General features: G+C 44.8%; 1 protein-coding gene across 6 annotated transcripts in view; it reads right to left on the reverse strand.

The window, feature by feature from the left end:
• The window catches only part of LOC122568601 (A disintegrin and metalloproteinase with thrombospondin motifs 10-like), a 56,418-nt gene that overhangs the window by 12,609 nt on the left and 23,426 nt on the right, over positions 1-20,383 (reverse strand). For all 6 annotated transcript variants that reach the window (XM_043728522.1, XM_043728524.1, XM_043728519.1 and 3 more), the window contains one exon: positions 15,340-15,674. In XM_043728522.1, coding sequence (XP_043584457.1) covers positions 15,340-15,674 — 335 coding nt within the window. The remainder of the gene's footprint in view (positions 1-15,339; positions 15,675-20,383) is intronic.

Consider the following 20,383-nt stretch of genomic DNA (forward strand, 5'->3'; position numbering starts at 1 on the left):
TCGAGGAGGAGATGCAGCTAGGTTGGCGAGGTAGAAATAGGAAAGACGGCCAGGCGAAGGGCCTGAAATACAAGTCGAGCGAGCCAGGGTTGGCCGTGTTTCAACAATTCTCCGACGCCGACCGTGAAAAATCACGGCGCCAGCCTTACAAAGAGGTAAGCCCAACTCCAACAGAGGCACCGCACCGTTGAAGGACCGCAAAGTGAAAAAGGACCGAGCGTGATTCAGCGCCGCATGGGGCCTCACGGCTCGATCCTTCTTCTCTCCTTTCCTCTTTTCTCTTCGTCACCGTTCCCTTTCCTTTCCTTCCTTCATCTTCATCTTTTTCTCCCCCGTCCGCGGCTACCTTTTATTTTTTGCACCGTTTCTTTTCATCTTAAGCGCGCAGAAACGCCGATCGACTATATAAGGAGTGATTTGTTGCCGTGGTGGCTTCGACGCTTCAACCAACGCCACGAACATTGTCGTTCGTTCGGTTAACGATGCGCCCGATTTTTCTCTTTTCTTTTCAATCGGCACTCTTTATTCCCAATATGAGATCGGCTTCGTTCACCGAATGTGTCACGACACCGATTCCAGAACGATTTCAGAGGGTCTTAAGAAAAAAGCTGTTGGGTCGTAACCAAGTCCGGAGGAGCGCGAACGCGTTTACATCTTTTAAAATCTTGCCACGATAGGATTTATATCGGTAGATATTAGAAACAGAATCTCTTGATTCTTACAGGTCGAGCTTTATCGAGAAAATAACTCTGACATTCCGTAGAACGTTTTAAAGGACGGTAACGCAGGGTACCGCAAAGTACCATTGTAGTCAAAACGTGAATTCGAGCGACACAGTGACAGGTTTACAACGGTCTAGGGTCTGCGTACTTCGAAGAAAATTCAATTTTCTACGTCATGTATTTCTTGCTTTCTTTAACCGTCCGTCATCCGGAAAGCCCGAATATTTAAGTCGAACGGAGAGCAAGGTGGAACGTTATTTGCAGGAGACTTCGTTGGAGCTTTCAAGCGACAACGTTTATAGTTTATAGCGAGATACTTTGCGGCATATCGCTAATGGATGTTGAATTTAGAAGTTGAATGGACGTTAAATTTATTTGTAAACTCGATACGTTTATTAGCTAGCCGGTCGGATCTACATAAAGTGCCATCCATATAAATTCCCTATCCCTTTTGCTGTTTACGAGTGTGCGTGGAACCGGTTAACTGCAAAGCGTTATATGTATTTATCTGTAACCTTATCCCCTTAAGATTCAGCGCGTCGCTTCCGACCGCCTCATCGGACTAATCCGGATTTATCTCGAGGCGAAGCGGTGAACCTCGGTCTCTCGTCGACGAAATCGATCGCTCCGTTTCGACGTTCGTTTCTGCGTCTTCGATTCGCGCGACGTTAATCAGGTCCCATTGTTACGCTCGCGTCTCGAATCGAATTCTTCGATGGAATCGTCCGGATTACGATCGAACAGGCTTTGGAGCCGGAATGTTTCCATTCGAAGTATGTAAATAGAATAGATCATGCGAGTAGATAATTGCCGACACTGGCAATTCTCGGGAGACGGTCTCGTCTGGTCTAAACTTTCCGTTGGTGCACCGTTGCGCAGTCGTGGTTGATCGGACGTTCGCTTTTTGCTCCGTTTCGTTGATAGAACGAAGCGATAGTTTGAACGAGTTAGCGATTGCGCGCGGTTAGCGCGAGGTCGGCAAAGACGATCTGAAACAGTCGTAGATCATTCGCCGTTCCCCGATAACGTACGATCGGAATCCCGACAAAAGAGCCGAGAAGGGGAGAAGCCGAAGCGCAAATTAAGTAATTTCGTCGTGGCGAGCTGTTACTGGAACCGGTGAATGAAAATGGATGATGACATTATCGATCGAGCGATCTACCGGCCGTTCGTTATTTCGAGTGCGGCGCATGCGTGCCCTGCCGCGGGAATTCAATGCATCCAATCGCAAGTAAATATATTTCTATAAAGGTCAACCGTCCAATTTAGATGTCTGTTTGTTCGTTTAATTGGTCGGATGGCTGACCAGCCGTTCTATGGCCCCGGCCGACTCCTTTTCGCGATGTATGCGCGCCGCCCCGTCTCCCCCCTCCCCCCGTCTCTAGGATCCGATTAATTCAGTGCACCGGCCGATAATTTATGGCCGGCCATGCGTTACGCTCTGCACCTTCCTCTCTGCCCGTTTCGCGGCAAAACCTCTTCGTATCTGTCACACCTTCCTCTAATTGCCGCGAACACGCGAGATATCAGGGAGCAGGAGGACTGACTAGTCGCCTCTCGTGACGCCACTCCGTTTCGAGCAATCCGATTCTAGGGGGAAACTAACTCGCTGACTGGTTCCGTTATTCCGTTGCAAAATACCTAGCTTTTCATCGGAACTTTTCAAGTTTCCCAACATTCCCTATATCTTTCCTAATAACGTTCAGAGTGTGAAATAACGTCAAACTGGCTACTACGAAGTTTGTACGAACTCTGATATATCTATCGTCTCTGATCTAAACTAAGGAATTCAATTTTATCAGTTTCATTAATATCCCGAATTCGAGGGTGGTTCTTCTCGAATATGTTAAATAACGTCCTCGGGGACGGGGAGGAGAGTCTGCCTTTGCTTCGAGGAGCGATACCAAGGGACAATCTCGATCGCTGTTACGTTCGTGCATCAGCTACGACAAGCTTTACCTGTCAAAATTTCGGTAAAAAAAAAGAGAGACGGAAGCGAAAAAGAAAGAAAAGGGCGAAGAGGAGTAGGAGCAGAATGATCGAACGATCGTCGATATCCTGGAGGAAGCACGGGTAAAACCTTTGTTTCCTCACGGTAAATGCGAGGTAAATCGAAAGTTACGATAAGCGTTAACTACGCGCCGTAACAAATGAAATGATTTGATCGATTCGTTACCAACAATTGGAACGATACAAGAGGCGAAGTTTCCTAAAGAGAAAGGCTAGAACGGTTGGCGCGAACGGGGAAAGTTCAGCGCCTGGAACGAGGTTTTCGCGTAAACTATCGAGTTAATTAACGCGCTGTCGACACAGAAAGAAGGCACGGGGACGGGGCGTGAGGCGGGACGAAGAAGAGAGGGAGAGCCCACGGTAGGTGGGATTAGCATAATGTGTCGGGAACCGGCGATCGGACTTGGTTCGACTCGATTGTAGTTAGTTAATGGTCGCCGAACAGTCGTTATTCTCGCGCGTGGCAATACGCCGCGATCATTAAGGCTACCTCAGCGTACAATCTAGCATATATAAATTATTGTTGTCCGACCAACGAGGTGTATCGATGGGCGGTCGCAATGCTGTCACCCGTCGACGCCCATGCTCGCAGTTGGGACCGGAGAACGGTCCGCGACGCTTACGCCTTTGAGTCTTTTCTCCTTTCCACCGCTTCGTGTCGCAAGTGTAAATCCACGTCCAAACCAACTGCAGCCTCTGTACCATCCGCGATTCTCGATAGTGGCTAAAGCTTGTCGATAAGCGTCCGCGTAACGCTCGTGACAATGTTGTCGATGCGGCTGACCGACCAGCGACCGACCAGCGACCGACGCTGAATTTGTCTCGCGACTACTCGCCTCGATTACATCTCTCGATATTGAATACAACGGGGAATAGATGGTCGATGCGCTTTTCACGCTGCACGTGTTGCGACCGAGATAAACACTTGTACGGCTTATTGAAATTGAATATCGGTACGCGTACATTCAAGTAGTACTAAACATACCCGTACGTTTAACGCCGGCTAACTCCTAGTCGACATGTCCACTGGATCCGCTGTCGTGTCTTGTACGTTCCTTGTTATCCTATCCACTTGCCTCGATAGCCAACACTTTGTCCGTTACGTTGCTTTCGCTTAAACGAACATCGATTCTGACAAAGATTCTATTATTACTGTAGAGCGACAAGCGTTTTATAATTTATACAGTATCGCGGCAGCTTGGAAATTTAGAATTTGAAAAATCGATTACGCAGGCGAATTGAATTTACGAGCGAGTCAAAGTTACAAAATTTCATCAGCGGTATCTCTCTACGTTGCCTGGCGGAAGTATCGATTGATTCGCGAAAGTCTCCTTTGTTGTATCACGATTGAAGAGTTTCTGTAATGCAATTTGTAAATTACAATTATGCCAACAGGCGTTGCTAATAAGCGACGATATTTTACGGTTAACTAGTTTTTATTATGCCATAAAACACCTTGAAATGGACGAATCAATACCAATTTCCCATCACAATAGCGTGAAAATCACGTTTTTCAGAAGTGAATCGCTTAGCATATGGCAACTCTTAAAGCAGTTGCGTAATCAAAATTTCAAAGAAATTTATCGCGTTACTATCGCGGAGTCGAGGTGATTAACCGTACGATAAATATCAGCAATTTATATCCCGTGAAGAATCAACAATCGGTATTTCGTTTCTGTTAAACGTTGCAGCGTATTCGCGAGACCGTTCCTCCGTAAACTTTCCTCGGTATCGTTCATCGATCGCGCAGGTATGTTCTGCCGATTTGTCATCGACGCGAACAGTCGCTAACGAATGTCAAAGCTAATTGAATTTGATTGGCTCGACGGCTTGTAAAGTATTAAAGTTACACCAAGGAGACAATGCCCGTGATTTGTCACCTTTCCGATTCTTCGTCTCGCTCCTTTGCTTTACACCCATTTTCGTAATTGCCCGAGGTCACCGCTTCTACACCCGTCCCCGTTGGATCGAGCTGATAATCGCATCTGCGTCGTTCGCCAGCTCGATCCTCCCGTTTCTTCGTTTCTATTTCTTTCTCGTGACTCATCCGTCGCGGAAAAAATGTGCTCTGCATCAGTCCGGATGCCGATAACGACTAGAGATAAATTCATTAACGGCTATTTGTTCGCCAACCGAACACGCCTTCCTCAATTTCTTACCTCATTCGACTCGATTAAGCTTTATACTGTTATGCGAGATATGTACTCGATAATTGGAAAATTACAGAGTAATAGAAATTCCTTCGAAGTAGAGATTAAGAGGACGCAGAAGTAGAGTGCCAGCTGTGAACCTCGTTCTTATTCTGTAGAATTTTTATGCCTACGTTTATGCTCTAAACTCTCGATTCTGTTCAATATGGAACGTGTCTGCGTCATACGCGAAGAAACTCTCTCATTTTTTGCCCTTTTTGTCACGAAGATCGACGCGTTTTAAAAATAATTCGTAATATTTGTGATCTAATGAAATCTCCGACGAACGTGCAAAGTTAGTTTAGCGCCTTTCCAAAAAGACGCTAACCTTCGTACCCATAAGTCGTGAGATTTGATCGACGATCGAGCTTTAGAGTTTAAACTAATTTGCTACGATACGAGCATCGATTCCAGTCAAATTATAGGATATCGACTCGTTGAAATTTGTTCTCTTCCCTTCGACTAGCTTCTAATTCGTTCCCGAACTCTAACTCTCCCTTCGATCCGAACCATCTCTATGGAAACTCGATTTGAAAATGCTTGATTCGCCGAAATGTCGTTTACGGTTCGCATTATCCCATTCCAGACAGCGACGTCAGTTTCACATTCGTTCCAATCGATAGATTCTTTCAGCACGAATTATTTTCGGTAACCGGAAGCGGGCTAGCGGTTGCTAGCGGTTCTCGGTCTGGCGACCTTCTTAGCGGCTACATTCGTTCGAATTATCCGTTCGTCGCATATGTAATACGCATGGAGGTGCGCAGATTTCACGCGATGAACACTTTTTATGAAAAGTTGCTTCGATATGGCGTATAAGTAAGCAGCAACGTCTTTTACCAAGCGTTGGCACCTGAATGGTGGTATCGTGTTTGCGTCGACGTGTACTGGAAAAAGGGGTTAATTGCGTGACGGAGCCGAGCCGAAGAAGCGGTTGCAAGACGATGTATCGATGCCAGTACCGGGATTACGCCCTTCTGCCCCGCTAGGATGTATTTTAACGAGACGATAAATTATTCGAAATGTCAATCGCGCGATATCGTTCGCGCGGCGCAGCCGCTCGTCGACTAATCGCGCGAAGGATCGAGAATGACGTCAGGCTGCGCGACCGATCGCTTGTTCCTCTTACGCTTGTTTCCTCGCAGAAGACAAGACGCATTAACCGCGAGCATGGGTGTGTACACTTGTCGCAACGCTGTAACAGCACGAGAGAACCGAGGTTACGTCCCTGATCCCCCATTTGAAAAACCCTTTTGCTCGCGACCGACCGGTGCGTTGCTCGTTAATTGTCTAGCTTCTCGCCGTTCAATTACACCCGGAGTCGTTGGTGCGATTGCTCGTTAGGTATTGTCGATCAACGCGCTGCCATCGCACGGCTCATTTTCTTCTTTCGATCGAGTCGTTAGACGTTTTGACGGGATTCGATTTTTTAAGAAACTCGCGTTTAAGCGTTAACAAATATTTGCTAATCGATCGAATATCGTTTCCGCGATTTGCCAACAAAGATCTCTAGATCGTGCATCGTATATCGTTGGCGTGGTGTCAATTTTATAGGAATCGACAACCTATAGAAATTTTTCCACCGTTAGCCTCGGTAAGGTATAAATTCTCCGCGCCTTTCTCTCGTTACACGCGTTTCCTGTCAAGTAGCGAAACAGATACAACAGCGAGATCGCAACCGGTGAGTAACGACTCCTTTTATTTCATCCGCGATAGTAATCGGTTCATTCAGCGTAGAAGAACGTAACGCCTTGATCACGAGAGTTCGAGGAATCCGTTCCAAGGTGGATGGAGTACGAGTAACGAGATCAAGGAATGCACCGCTCTCTCGCACGACCATCGATAGCTGATCACGAACGTTTCCGCGTTATACCGAGAAAATCGTGCCTTGGAAACTTTATGATCCGGTAGATCGATTTATTATACATTAAAAGGTATTACGAAAGGTGGTCAAACGGTAGGTGTATAAAGTATCGTTGGCGACAATCGTGCGATAATTCATTGATTTGGCGGATATTCGTGTTTTACAGGCAAGTACCGTGTCCACAAGAAAGTAAAACTTAGCGTCGCGCTAAAGAAGAAATCGAAACACCGCTTAACCTCGGCAACGTCGATCTGCGATGAATATGCATATAAAGAGCAGCCCTCTGGGGATGTGATATTTTTCGGGCTGATGTGAAACTACCGAGAGCTACAGGGTCATTACCTTAATTAATTACGTCATCGATCAATCACGGTGACATTAAAAACAACGCGCAACAGCGACGATTAAGAGTGATCGATACCGAGCCCATCGTCATTAAACTAATCTTTAATGAACACGCGGACGAGAGGCGTTCCAACGAAACGAGAAATTCTCGCATCCTCGCTGTCTGCCAGTGCCTGTACTTTCGAGCGCGTCAACGCGAAAAAGGAAGAAGAAAGTTGACGTTCCCTCGAGTAGCGGAACTTGATTTCTTGATAAAAGGCATGCGAGACTTCGTATTCCTCGGGGTGGTTTCTAGAAGGTGGATGCAACCATTCAAGCTGCATAGAATAGCTTGCATAAGGAGGAGAGTGAACCGGGGGAAAGGAAAGGAAGAAGGAGAAGGGGGAGGAGCGAGGATCTCGATGATGATAAATGCTTCCTGCGGAGAAACGTGATTTATGCCGTCATTAGAATAGTTGCCACGAACCTCCCGTGTAGGTGGTGCATAATGATCGCTACCACGGACCACTATGTACATGCAAACGCTCTTCATGGCTATCCGAGAAGTTGCCTTTTACAAAAAAGGCTCCCGTTGCTCGATGATTGCGACGCCCATAAACACAGTTCGCGACGGTACATTGGTTACTTACTATCCCCGTATCCGCGTGTTCGAGGCCTACTGCGTGTTTCGAATCTTCCAGCGACTAACCACTCCGGGCGACGTTTCGTTCGAGTTTTCCAGGACGATCGTTCGATCGAGCCTCTTTCCAAACCCTTCACCGCACCGAGCCAATTGCACTCTCGTCGATCGATGCTAGAACTTCGGAATTGCCCGTAGATCCTATGCAAATCCTCGAATACTCTTAGCAAGATTTTCATCGTGATTTTTACGGTTCTAAACGTTTCGAAGGTCTGATCGGAATCTTGGGAATCCACGAAATAAGGTATGCGTAGCGAAGCTTCTCACGGTTCTCAGAGTCTCGGGAGAAAGCGAGTGGAAGGTAGCGCACGGTACGGCTAACCTTTCATCAACGTTTTTTCCCACTGGTGGAGATGAGTTAGACGATCGATTAAAAGCTTAATTACCGAATGTAATAAGGACCACCCATCGTTCATTTAGATCCATCAAAATAGATACGCATTAATTGGACGAGGGGCAGCTCTCCTCTGATTACCTACTACCGATAATTATATGTTAACCACGTATTCAGATCCGGCTCGGCACGTACTCCAGAGAACCTGTTCCCCTACAGCGGCGAACATTGAATCAAATTGCGTGCGCGTGCAAGTGTGTATACCAACTGTATTCACGCCTCCTAACCTTTCGCTGGTGGCTGGATCTACGCGTAAATAATTAATTGCCGTTGGTCCCTGCTAGATCGAAGCCATTGCAGCCACCGATGGTTGGCTTTCGTTTCTTTTACCACTGCCCATCGTAATTCTATTTCTTTCCTTCGCTATGGATTCGACAATGGTTCACGCTTCGGAGTATACGATACACCGATCGCCAGAAACTTGTAACTTATTCTCTGAGATTCTGTTGGCTTCGGTAACTCTCGCCAGATCGTGCTGGATCGACGTTTAAGAAAAAAACAATTGCTCGGGCTTGATATTATGTCCGTTAGATTAGGTAAGATCGAGTAAATTGATCGAATAATCGAGACACGTTTTCGATTAAGTGTCGTTAGCCTGTACTCGAAACATACTTGTTTGCCACTAATTATATATATGGCAGGGACAAAAAGAATACAGGTAAAATGGCTCAATTCTCGAAAAAACCGGTATCGGGATCAGAAAATTAGACCGAGACGCTGAAATCGATCGGTACGCGTGAACTTTTGAAAGGCGAGCGGCAAATTGCTACTCTTTATCCCTTCCTATGGTTATTTCCGATTTTTCCATATACACGCCACATTATACACGCCAAATTACAAATTCTAATCGGAATATAATCTTTCACTGCCGTCCTTCGCGTTAAGTAGAGTAGAGGGTTCTATAAATGGATATGGATGATTTAACCGACAAAGAAAACACGCGAAACGATACGCAAACGATCCAAAAAGTTGGAATACACGTTCGAATTAAAAAATCGATCGACCAATGACTTAGTGTACGCCCTGAAATCGATAGCTCGAAAGAAAAAAAGATATCTCGTTTTCTTTATAACGTATCACCGTCACCAGGGTATCGTTCGGCTAAAAATTCTAAGAAACTAAATCAACGCGTGATTCCCAAGCCCATTTAGTTGCTCGACGTCTCTCATTACCGCGAGACAGAGCCATAAATAATAATCGAAGCGGTTTATTAGGGGCTTATAAGCAGCTTATAAGCAGTTTATAAGCGCGACGCGTCGTCTCTTCTTTTTCCGCGATTCTTCTCTTTCAATTGGTAGCTCGACAGCCACAATAACAACCTATAACGGGATGCTGCTTCTAGCTCCGGGATAACCGCTGAATATTTCTTCCACGAGATATTTCTTCGTTTTACATCAACGATATTTGCGAAACAAGTAGATTCCTCAAAGCGATTGCGTTCTACGTTCGCTTCGCTTAAACGTATTCATACGAATTATCCTAATTTCCGTTAATACTCTTTGATCTGGACAACATTTAGATTCTTTAGAAACAGGGATCGATAAACTCGACGTTTCGCGAGAGCAACGAAGACGCAAATTCGAGTAAGCGGCATTTTCGACGACACGGCGGTTTTCTGGCAAATGGAAGATTCGGATCGTTGACGACGAACAGTTCTTTCGACGTTCTAACGACGCAATCACGTCTTATGGGTATATAAACGCGATTAGTTAAAGGAGGAGGCGTACCTCACGCGAGAAGATGCATGTCCATGGCGCATTTTGCAGCCGGCGTGACCGAGCCTATCGTAGCTCGCGATCATTCCTGGAAATTTAATGGACGCGTTCCGCCGTTTCTTGATTCTTCGACGACGATATCCGCTAGCGACGAGAACTTCGTGCAATTCGAGATAACGAATAAAGAAACCACGCTTTTCGTGGTTTCTTAGCGTCCAAACGATACCAACAAACCACCCGGTTTCTCTTGTTCTCCTATTCTCGTCAGCGACGAATCGCGGTTCCTATTTCTTCGCAAAGAAAACCACGGCAAGATTCGCATGCCGAGTTCGTCGATCTGAACGATAGTGCTCGTGTTAGGTCTTGCTGCGCTTGTTACAGATGGGTAGACCGATATTTGGAATTTGTTAACGTTTCACGAACATAGAGCAAGCGGATAGTTGGAAGTATTATGCGTGGTCTTTGGGATAACGCGAACATATTTCGCTTCGCGTATAGTAGCAGTGAATCGATGGTAAAAATTCTGCGAGATAATAAATTACTTCGCGATATCCGCTTTTTTCGTTTCTAAGACGTATTTCGATTAAACAATTGCTTTCTTGTAAAGAAAAACCCACTGTTTCGAGTGGTTCGAACAAAATCGATCTTTCGTCGTTCGATTCAACAAATGGGATTTATCGAAACAAATGTAAGCGACCTAATCGACTGCCATTTCACGTTTGGTGGCCTCTCGGAGAGATTTGGCCAGGACATTGTTCGAAGAAGGTTCCACCGCTTCGATCCTAATATCATCGAGCTATCCAATAAACGTAATGCCGGGCTTTGAAATGTCCCGTGCCCGTAAGCCACTCAAGATAACAAAGGGATCACGGTACAGCATCTTGCGGGGACAGCAGCAAAAGGGTGGATCGGCGTGTCAAATTCAATTCTAACTCACGTTAAGCGGTCGCTATCGAGGGCGTACCGGCGAATTAACCCACCAGATAATACCATTACCGGGGAAGCCTGAAATTACTGAACATTACGTATCGATGCCAATTACACTTGGCCCGTTGGTGTGTGCGCGTAACTGCGGACGCGTAACTGCAGACGCACCAACCCGAAACGATTACTTCATTTACATGTCGCGTAAATACGCGTGGTTCTGCCACGTGGTCAGATCGGGTCCTCGTCGATTACGAACCATCGATTCCACCGAAAATTACTTCCCAGAAGGGTATACGCGAGAATCGACCGACGGATTTGATGGCCTGAAGCTTGTTATCGGCCGTTAAATGCCACGACGAATTAATATCGCGCGCTATGCGCTATGCCGTGCCATCGCAATTTTATGACCGCGCTGGTTTCTACAATCTCTATCGGAACTCGCCAAATCGAACGTCCATATTTTCTATTTCGATCCTGGTAACGACCGTCGGCGAAATAATATTTTTCAATAGGTTGCTATACGTGTAGTCCGCTCGAGACTTTGAATCGATTAGTTTCGACGAAGAGAATGTCGCGATACAGTCGGGGAAAGATGAAGTACCGCCATTAGCGACATTTGTACTTGTACGTCTTAATTTTGAACGCGGAGTCTCTTAAAAATTGAGTTCGTGCTTTATGTTCAATGGCATAGAGAACGCTTGCAACAGCCTAATATTTCAAACGCGAATTCATCTGGAGAAACTGCTTAGAGGCGAACAATTTTTCCGTTTCTAAAGATGCAATAAATATCTGGTATAGCGAAACAGTTTATTTGCACGGCTGAACGTCTAACGGGAATAATTTATATCCATACTTTAACTGCGAGATATCAATCCTTCTAACACAATAAGCTTTTATACACTTTATTAAACCGAGAATTTATAACGCGGAGAACTCGTTGCATGGACATTGATTTGTTGTAACTTTAACTTTACCTATTCGTTGTACCACGCTTATTATTTGCGACGAATAATTAAAAGTTCACGAGTTCATGAGGCTTACGTTGGGAACGCATTCTACAATTCCGCTGTTAAAGGTTACCATATAACGGAACGCTGATCATAAGTCGAAATCGAAGGTTTATCAAATCGTAAACCGTGAGTACGAGCGGTTCGCGATTTGAAATTTTACGACGGTTCCTTGCGAGAGCTTTGCGCGCACTCGAGCATTCTGTTCCATCAATTTTATGGTGCAATAAAATGGGATATCGCATGCGTAATAGCGAGAGGATCATAGTTTGGCGCATTAAAACGCTCACACGCGGGTAAAAACGGTTTCAAGGAGAAATTAACAACAAAGTATGCGGCTACTGTACCGCAAGGATCTATGCTAATTTTCGCCTCCCGCACCTGCTGCCTTCGACGGATTATAATTGACGACATATCCTGAATCTGATTTCCGGTGATTATACCTACACGGTACACCGACAAACGCGTCGTCGAACGTGTAAGAAGAATCACGTCGCGATTCGAATCAACGTGAGCGATTTTGATATTTGTCACTGATTCCATATTCACTGGTTAAAAGACCATATCGAGGAATCTTCGGCTAATTACGCTGGTCACAGATGAATCAGAGGCAGACTGTCCCAATGTATCAAAGTCAAATTCGACGAATTCATGGTAGCACGAACGCGCGTAATTTCGTCAAACTTCGCTCATGATTTAATTCGACAAGTCACAATTCGATCGATGCGCGCATACGGTCGAATCGAAATGAATCGTACCAATTAATTAACCATAGCGATGCGGGCTTGTCCTTATCGAACGATAGAAACGAACGCCACGGCAGGTTACAGTTTCCGCGTAGCTGCACTCGCGAGAAAATTTCGTGTCTCTGTATAACACCGGAAAGATCGATCGCCGCGAGCGGTAAGCGGTCACAACCGATTTCCTCTAGAAAATTGAGCAGACAAAATTGCCGTTGCGCGAGAATCCTAACCCCTTACAAAGGGAAGTTTACGCTGCTCCACGTTCAACAGAACGGACGTTCGAACGTCCTCCGCTCGGACCACCTATGCGATCTAATCTGATTTTGCCTCTCACGATTCAACCTCTTCTCGTTCGTACATGCATTTATTTCTCCACGGAAATTTATTAATGATTTGATTGATGATTTATTAATGTATATATCATCTTTTATTTTTATTTATATACTACAATTTTATTCATAATACTTCAAGTTAGATACAATGCAAGCGAAACGCTTGTGCTTTCTCCGAATTATCTGGTTTATAGATTCAACGAATTAAACGCTGATTTGCAAGAATATTCACTGGTAAACAGTGAAATGTACGCAGCTGAAATGAAATTGCAAATCCATCTAAATTACGATATTTTCCGATTTTCAATTGTTGCTTCGTACAAAGGCAAAATCGAGGAAAATTAACATTCTGGGGTTGTGGTCTGCATCGACTCGTTAGCGTGTAAGGCAGGATCGCGCAATTGCGTGGCTCGATGCGGCACGGTGCGGTAACCGGCTAATAAGCAGCGCTAATCGCCTTCTTTTGGCTGTTCCGTGAATTTTAAGAATCAGCTGTGGTGCGAAGCGGAATAGAAGGCAGCATAAATCCACGAACGCAAAAGGTTACTCGTACTCGAATTCGCCTGGAAGCTGATTACGTTCGCGTGGATTGCAGACACTCGAGAGAATAGGTGTGCGCGTGTACAGGTGGACGCATCGGCGAGGTGCGCCGTCATAAATCTGCCAAGCCATGGCAAATTAAATCATTATCTGGAAGCTGCGAGCAAATTGCGTCGATGCATGCTTCGTGACTCCTCCCTCTTTCGCATCCGCTCTCCCCTTTATCCCTTCTCCCCCTCTTACCGCGTCTTATCCACTTGCACGACCTTCGGCTTCTTCCATTGTTCTCGCGCTTCTCTTTTTCGCGAGATCGTGCGCTTCGTTACCACGTCCGCGCGTTCTCTCTTTCTTCCCTCTTCTGCGCCGTTACCGCGTTACCTTTTACGCTCTACGCTCTACGTCCTTCCTCCCAGCGGCGAACTTCCGTGCGAGTTTCTCTCGCGATACCACACCCGTCGGATGTCGAGGATATACGTTCATATTCGTAAATTTCGTCTTTCGGTTTTGCGGCGCTAGCGAGACTGTTCTCCGCGAGCCGTGCCCAACTTGGAAATGTAATTTCGCCGAACCGAATCCACCGGATACGGATGCCGCTTTAAACGCGGATGCGACTGCCACCAATTGAGCCGGTTTTATAAGCGTCAGACGCGGCACAGCGCGGCGGCGGTGCGGTGGTCGAGAAATTGGTAGGAGAGTTCCCATTTTAGCAAATATTTTGCACGAGTAGGAGAGAAACTCCGGAGGAACGGTTATCGATCCTCTGTGCTACTCGAAAGAGCTCGATCGAATACTGTGCACAAGGGTGCAAGGGTCGTACTGTGAGTCGAACAGCTAGATCGTTTCTCTTATTAGCGAATCGACTCAAATTTCTTTTGTCTCGGAAATTGTCAACCAGACTCGATATATCCCTTTTTATATCTCGGCAGACGTAAATAAGATCCTTAAAAGCAAGATACTCCGACTTATTAATACAGTCTTTCTGAAAGACGTTGCTCAAGAAGAAAAAGTATTTGAATTCACGTTTAATCTATATTTTCGTAGATAATAGAGGATCGTTTCGTTTCACGACCGCGAGAAACTAAACCTCAGTAACCCGCGCGTTATCCTATGCGCGTATATACCGGCTCGCGTGTATTTTCTTTACTGCCAACGCTACTATGTTATACGCAAGCTGTAAAAGGTAAGCTGAGATAGCACATGGACGAGAATCCAGCGGAAGAAGAGATATTATTTCCTAATGAAAAAATGTACAGCGACGTCTATAAACGTGATTCGTTAATTTTCCGCTCTTGTTTAACATCCATCTACAAATATTCATACGTGTTAAATATTTTCCGCTAATAATCTGATAATTATTATTCGCAGTATTCATTTCTATAATTCCGTATAGCGGATGAGAATCGAGAACATTTTCGATATCGGCAATTTAAATCGTGCAAATATTTTTAGTATTTCCACGAAACAGATAGTAACGGTAAATAGTAATAATTAAATACCGAAGGACGATGAAACACAATCGTCGTAAGGTAAGTTTGACTGTTTGCTTTCGATATCGAGGAATCAAAGGTAAGGCTGTGTACCGTATCTCTCGTAATCGATATGAAAATTCAAGTAGAGCACCCGTACGATATATCAGACGCAGCGAGCGTATTTTCCTATTCTACTTAATTCTACCTAAATCTACTTTATTCGCCGATAATTCGTAAACTCGAAATCACGCAAGTTTCAGCTATTTTTTAATTTCTACGACGAATTCATTTCGCCCAATCTTGTCTAAACTATTTCGCTGTTCTCGAAACGCAGAAAGTGGAAAGAGTAGAAAGAAAGAAATGGAAAGAATCAACGAAGACGGTAGGATAAAAGCGTGAAACTCACCAGACCGTCACAGGCGGATAAGGCAACCTGGGAATTCGGATGTCCCTGAATGAAACCCCGATAATGGCACTTGCTCGAGCGATTTTTTGACCGGCTGCGCACATGTACGTCTCGTTTCCGTCTTTCAACGACCATCCCTGGTCCGATGAAGTTGTCCACGGCCGTCAGTTCGATGTGGTACTCGTTACCGGCCACGGACAATCGATAGTGTACCACTGGCCCGTCCTCGTGATGGTGGTGGGTCACGTTGTGCGAGATAAGCTCCCCTCGGTAGGTCACTTTTCGAGGTATCACTATCTCGTGCTCCTGGACGTGCTCCTCCGTGGTATATATGCCTGAAATGGGAATGATTCTGATAAATTCGCGTCACTAGACGAGCAAATAATCCTGTGCACAGTAGAGGAGCACGCTACTCGTTATCGCGATATAGCGAGATGGTGTTTGATCGAAGCATCAAGTTGCACCACTGATTGATACGCGACCAATAGGGTTTGCGTGCAACGTTCCGTGTTTTTCGATAGCATCGAATCAACGTAAAGATACGTTAAACGCGGTCGCGATATATCAATCGCTCGAAACAAGTTACGCTCAGTCACGTGGGTCGACGGGGACTTGCTTCTAAAATTTCGTCTCGCGTGATGTACATAATCTGTTTTACGCATGGGCGTTACGTTTTCTTGGGCGTAGGAAATTTACTCGTAACGCGTGATATATTCTGCGCGAATATTCCGCGAAGAGGCAGCAATCGCGTAAAACAACGTTATATATTAATCGAGTGTTTACCGGCGGCGGTTTCACCGGGGTAATGCAAGATAACGCGATCTGTGGTAGAAGCGAGTGGGCAGAGACTCGTAAACGCCGACAGAGACGGCAGAATTCAACCCGAGGGAGGATGTGATTGATTACGGACACCCAGCGCTGCATCGAGCAATATTTCAAATAAATAATTGCATCAACGTTGCCCGGTGTTTCATTAAGACAGCTATCGCGACGCGATTGTAAACCGGCCCGGCGGAATAATACTCGGATATTATTCATATTCTCGAACGTCGTCTCAAGTAATTGCTCAGAGTACTGTAACGCTCGAATTTTGCACCCTGGCCGCTCGTATCCGCGGTTTACGGGAATTTTGTTCGTTAGTTGATAACGTTTAACGCTTTCTGACGTTCTCACCGGTATCTTAAATCCTGCTGTGGCCCTCGAGCTCGGCGCGATAATAAAACTTCATTTTTCTTCATAAATGAAGCTTTTCCAAGGAAATAACTCGCTCCTACCGGATAGGAGAAAATTCGAAAGAAATTACGTCGAGGCAAAATTCGTCTTCCGAGTATCGTGGAACATTTTTATCGATTTCTACCGATTTCTGTCTTACACGATCCAAGTGGGAACGAAGAAACTTGAGATTTCATAAACATCTGCATCCTTTGCAACGTTGCTGGAACTTCAAACTAGCGACCGCTCGGCATGCTTTGTCGTTGAAACGTTATAGACGCATTAATAGCGTTAACATCTTTTAAAAAAAAAAAAATCGATTAATGCTTACCGTTACCTGTAATCACCATATCTCGTTAGTTTTCACGTTCTAGTTGGACAAGCGAGTCACTGTGTAATTCGTTTTTTATCCCAATTTTTTTACCGGCTCATGGAACTCATTATGCCGTAAAGTCAACGGCGAATAGAGCATAGAGGCTGCGAAGCGGTATTTGTAGCGGATTGGATACTTTTCAACCTTCCTTTCCAACTTTTATTCACTTAGCACAGCGTTGCCACCGTTGAAAATTGCATTACATTCATTTCCACCTCGCTCTCTTTCCTTCCTTCATTTTTTACCTTTGCATTTTTATCTATTTTTCATTCACGCAGTACTTCGTTACACCGTATAATCACGGAGCTTGTCACGTGAGTTTTATAAGCGAGCCCGATGCATTATCCAACGAAAGAATCGCCTCTAAGCGCAGATCTACCGAGAAACTAAGCAGTCGGTATCAATCGTTTCGTTTTTTCCGATATTTGCTGTTCTACGTTTCCAAAGTCACGCGTTCGTCAAGTTTCTTTCAAATTTGGTCTCGTCGTTGCGAGATATTACCCGTTGAAGCGACGATCTTCTTTCTTGCGCGTTTACTCCGGGTTGGTCAGCAAATTTTCACGCGAGTTTTGATTCATCGAAGCAACGCGAATACTGAAATACGTTTGAAAGCGCGAAGAGAATGGAACGAACCGCAGAACTCGCGAGCACGAGCGAACAATTATCCGCGATATCGCTTCGCGGCTGGGAAAAATAATTCGGAACAATGGCACAACGATCGGCCAAACATCGGCGACCGCAATATGATAAGCGGTTGGCCGATCGGGTGACAACGCGCAGCCGAATGAACGACAGTTATGCACCGTAAAACTGATGTAATAATTTCCGGCTGATTTAATGGGTCGAAGCACAACGTCGACCGCTTAGAAAAGAACCGCTGTGGATTCGATTATTCGCTGCTCATCGATCTCGAAGTCTGCGCACCAACACCTCTGATTTTTCTTCGTCCCTCGACCAACGATAGAATGTCACCGGCAATTTGTCATCTCGGCGCCCACTTGCTGATACGTCTCGATCGCAAACGCGAAGACCATAAATGTTCGTAAAGGGAATCACGTACGTATAACGTGTTTTGTCGACCCTGATGTCGCAAACTAGTTTCGCGCATTGATTCGCGTTAATTCGTATCCGACTATCCAGAGTGTGTTATTTTATCGCAAAGAAGAATCGTTGAGTATTCTTTATTGTCTCAACTAGTCTGGAGTACGCGTTGGTCGATGCTGACTTACTTTTCTGTTCTTTTTCTGTTGCAGACAGGTAGTCATATATCATCGACTATGTATAAACGCTTTCGATAAGTATTCGAAACTTGTTTAGAGATTCTCTTACAAACGTTTATGCGAGTCGAGTAACTCGGGCGATAGGTAAGCTATCGGTTAGTTTAGCGGCGACAAAGACGATCGAATAAAATCTTCGATCGAATCAAAGATACTTTCGTTCCTCGCGAAAAGCGCAAATACGAAGCAACGTTCTTTCTAGGAAAGAAAAGAAAAAAATCAGTTTTATCCATTACTCTCGATAGAGGCAGCTCGAAACTAGATATCAAAGAAAATAACGACGAGACGCGCGTCTTTGTTAAACCGGTCGATTGCATTCGTGGAGGAAAAATCTGGAACGGCCCCGTCCGTTTCATTGAAGACGATATCCGATCTCGGTATGCAGATTGGATCTCAACGATGTTAACTGTCAGTCCGCTCTTACATGAAGACATATTACGGCAGCTGAACCGTGGCTGCATTCCCGACGTCTTTTTCTCTCTGTCCTCCTCGGCCAGAGGCTAACCACAATTATTCTATTAGACGTTAGATCACCGTCGACAATAGTAAATTGTAGTTCGATCGATCGATCGGTGTCCGCAACAACGATTCACGCTCGACGAACCGTCGATGTCTTTGATATATGACGCTATTTATGATCGCATTTATACTTGCGTACACGGAGGACGAACCGCGATTTCAAGCCTCGTGAAATCGATAACGGGCGTTTATTTAACGATGGTTTATCGCTGTGACTTTTTATCGCCGCTGGTATTTCAGAAAAATACTAGATCGACGTTTAGTACTTAGGTATTTCCCCGTCAATTTAATACCGATATAGAAACTCTAGAAAATAAAAATATGGAAAGCCGAAGGATTAAGCGTTTCCAATGAAACTTCTTCCAACGTTATTCCTGTCAAAATGATAGCTTTGAGCGAATATCAATATGTCAGTTTCAACGTGAAATACAGATAGAGGTTGAATAAAACGTTTTATTCGAGTTGCGAGTAGTTTTAAGAATCGATAGAGTTAAATTATAGAGAAGTTCAGCTAGCTTCTGTCCCGGTACCAAAACACCCAAGGCTAAGGAAACGAGGATGCGGTACGCTGACGCTTCTTCTTGATTCTTACCATCGATCCGCTACGAAATCCAGCCACTTCACCAATGGATCGCTTTCGAGGATGAATAGTGGCAATATCGTTGAGACAAAATAAAGCAGGCTGCTAGAATCAGACGAGATGGCGCGAAAAAGAACTCTATTTAAAATCGTTTTATCGTCAACGGAACTTCGACGGGTCAAATTTTTTAATAAAACGAGATCGACAAAGATTGAAAGATTTGACTCGAACATCGTTGTAGCGTTAAAAGCATATTTTATTGAATATGAGCAAATTCGATTATTTTCATGGATATGGAAAAAGTTAAAGTCGGTTATCGGGAAAGAGTGACGTAAAATCGTTGAAGGTAACATTCGATACGGCGCTTCATAAGGGAGTAACGATAGTACGGATCGGCCGATTCGCACTGTTTATCGGATAATTTCATCTCTACGTTAATATCGAAGGCTAATCAGCTTGTTGGTAACGAGTCGCAGCGGCATCGATCCGCGGCACGTTGTCGCGAGGAGAATTATTCGCGCGACACGGCTTATTACGAATAGGCCGGAAACCGGACCTAAAATATACCTGAAATTCCGGTGGCTCTTCGCGCGGTATAAATTTTGGAAAATATACGGCCGTCGACGAATGATAAATGTAAACGGCCGTAATTAATGATGCGTGGCAAGGACCCGGGAATTATGCGCGTGAATGGGATTATCGCCGAATAACAAACGCACCTCTCGCGTCGAATCTGCCCCCGTTGAAAGAATTCACATGGACATCGATAATTTTCGTGCAATTCGTTTTACACGATTTTCTACGTACGATGCGTTTCGCCTGCGTATGTATCTGCGAATATATAACCAAAATGTCCAAGAATTTGAATTCCGTTCCCATACCGTTCAAGCATCTCCTATAGCGAACAGATTTACATCTATCCGATAGTTTGAACGAAATATTTCCCGATTATTTGTAAAAAAGAAAAAGAAGGAAAGAAAAAAGGAAAAAATTAGAATTGGAAATTGGATGAGATTACTTAACATTTCGCATGCTTGTGTATCTTTTGATCAGTTAACAGCACAATGAATTTTCATTATTTTT

This window comes from Bombus pyrosoma, linkage group LG6 (genome assembly GCF_014825855.1).
Source record: "Bombus pyrosoma isolate SC7728 linkage group LG6, ASM1482585v1, whole genome shotgun sequence".
Taxonomy (NCBI): domain Eukaryota; kingdom Metazoa; phylum Arthropoda; class Insecta; order Hymenoptera; family Apidae; genus Bombus; species Bombus pyrosoma.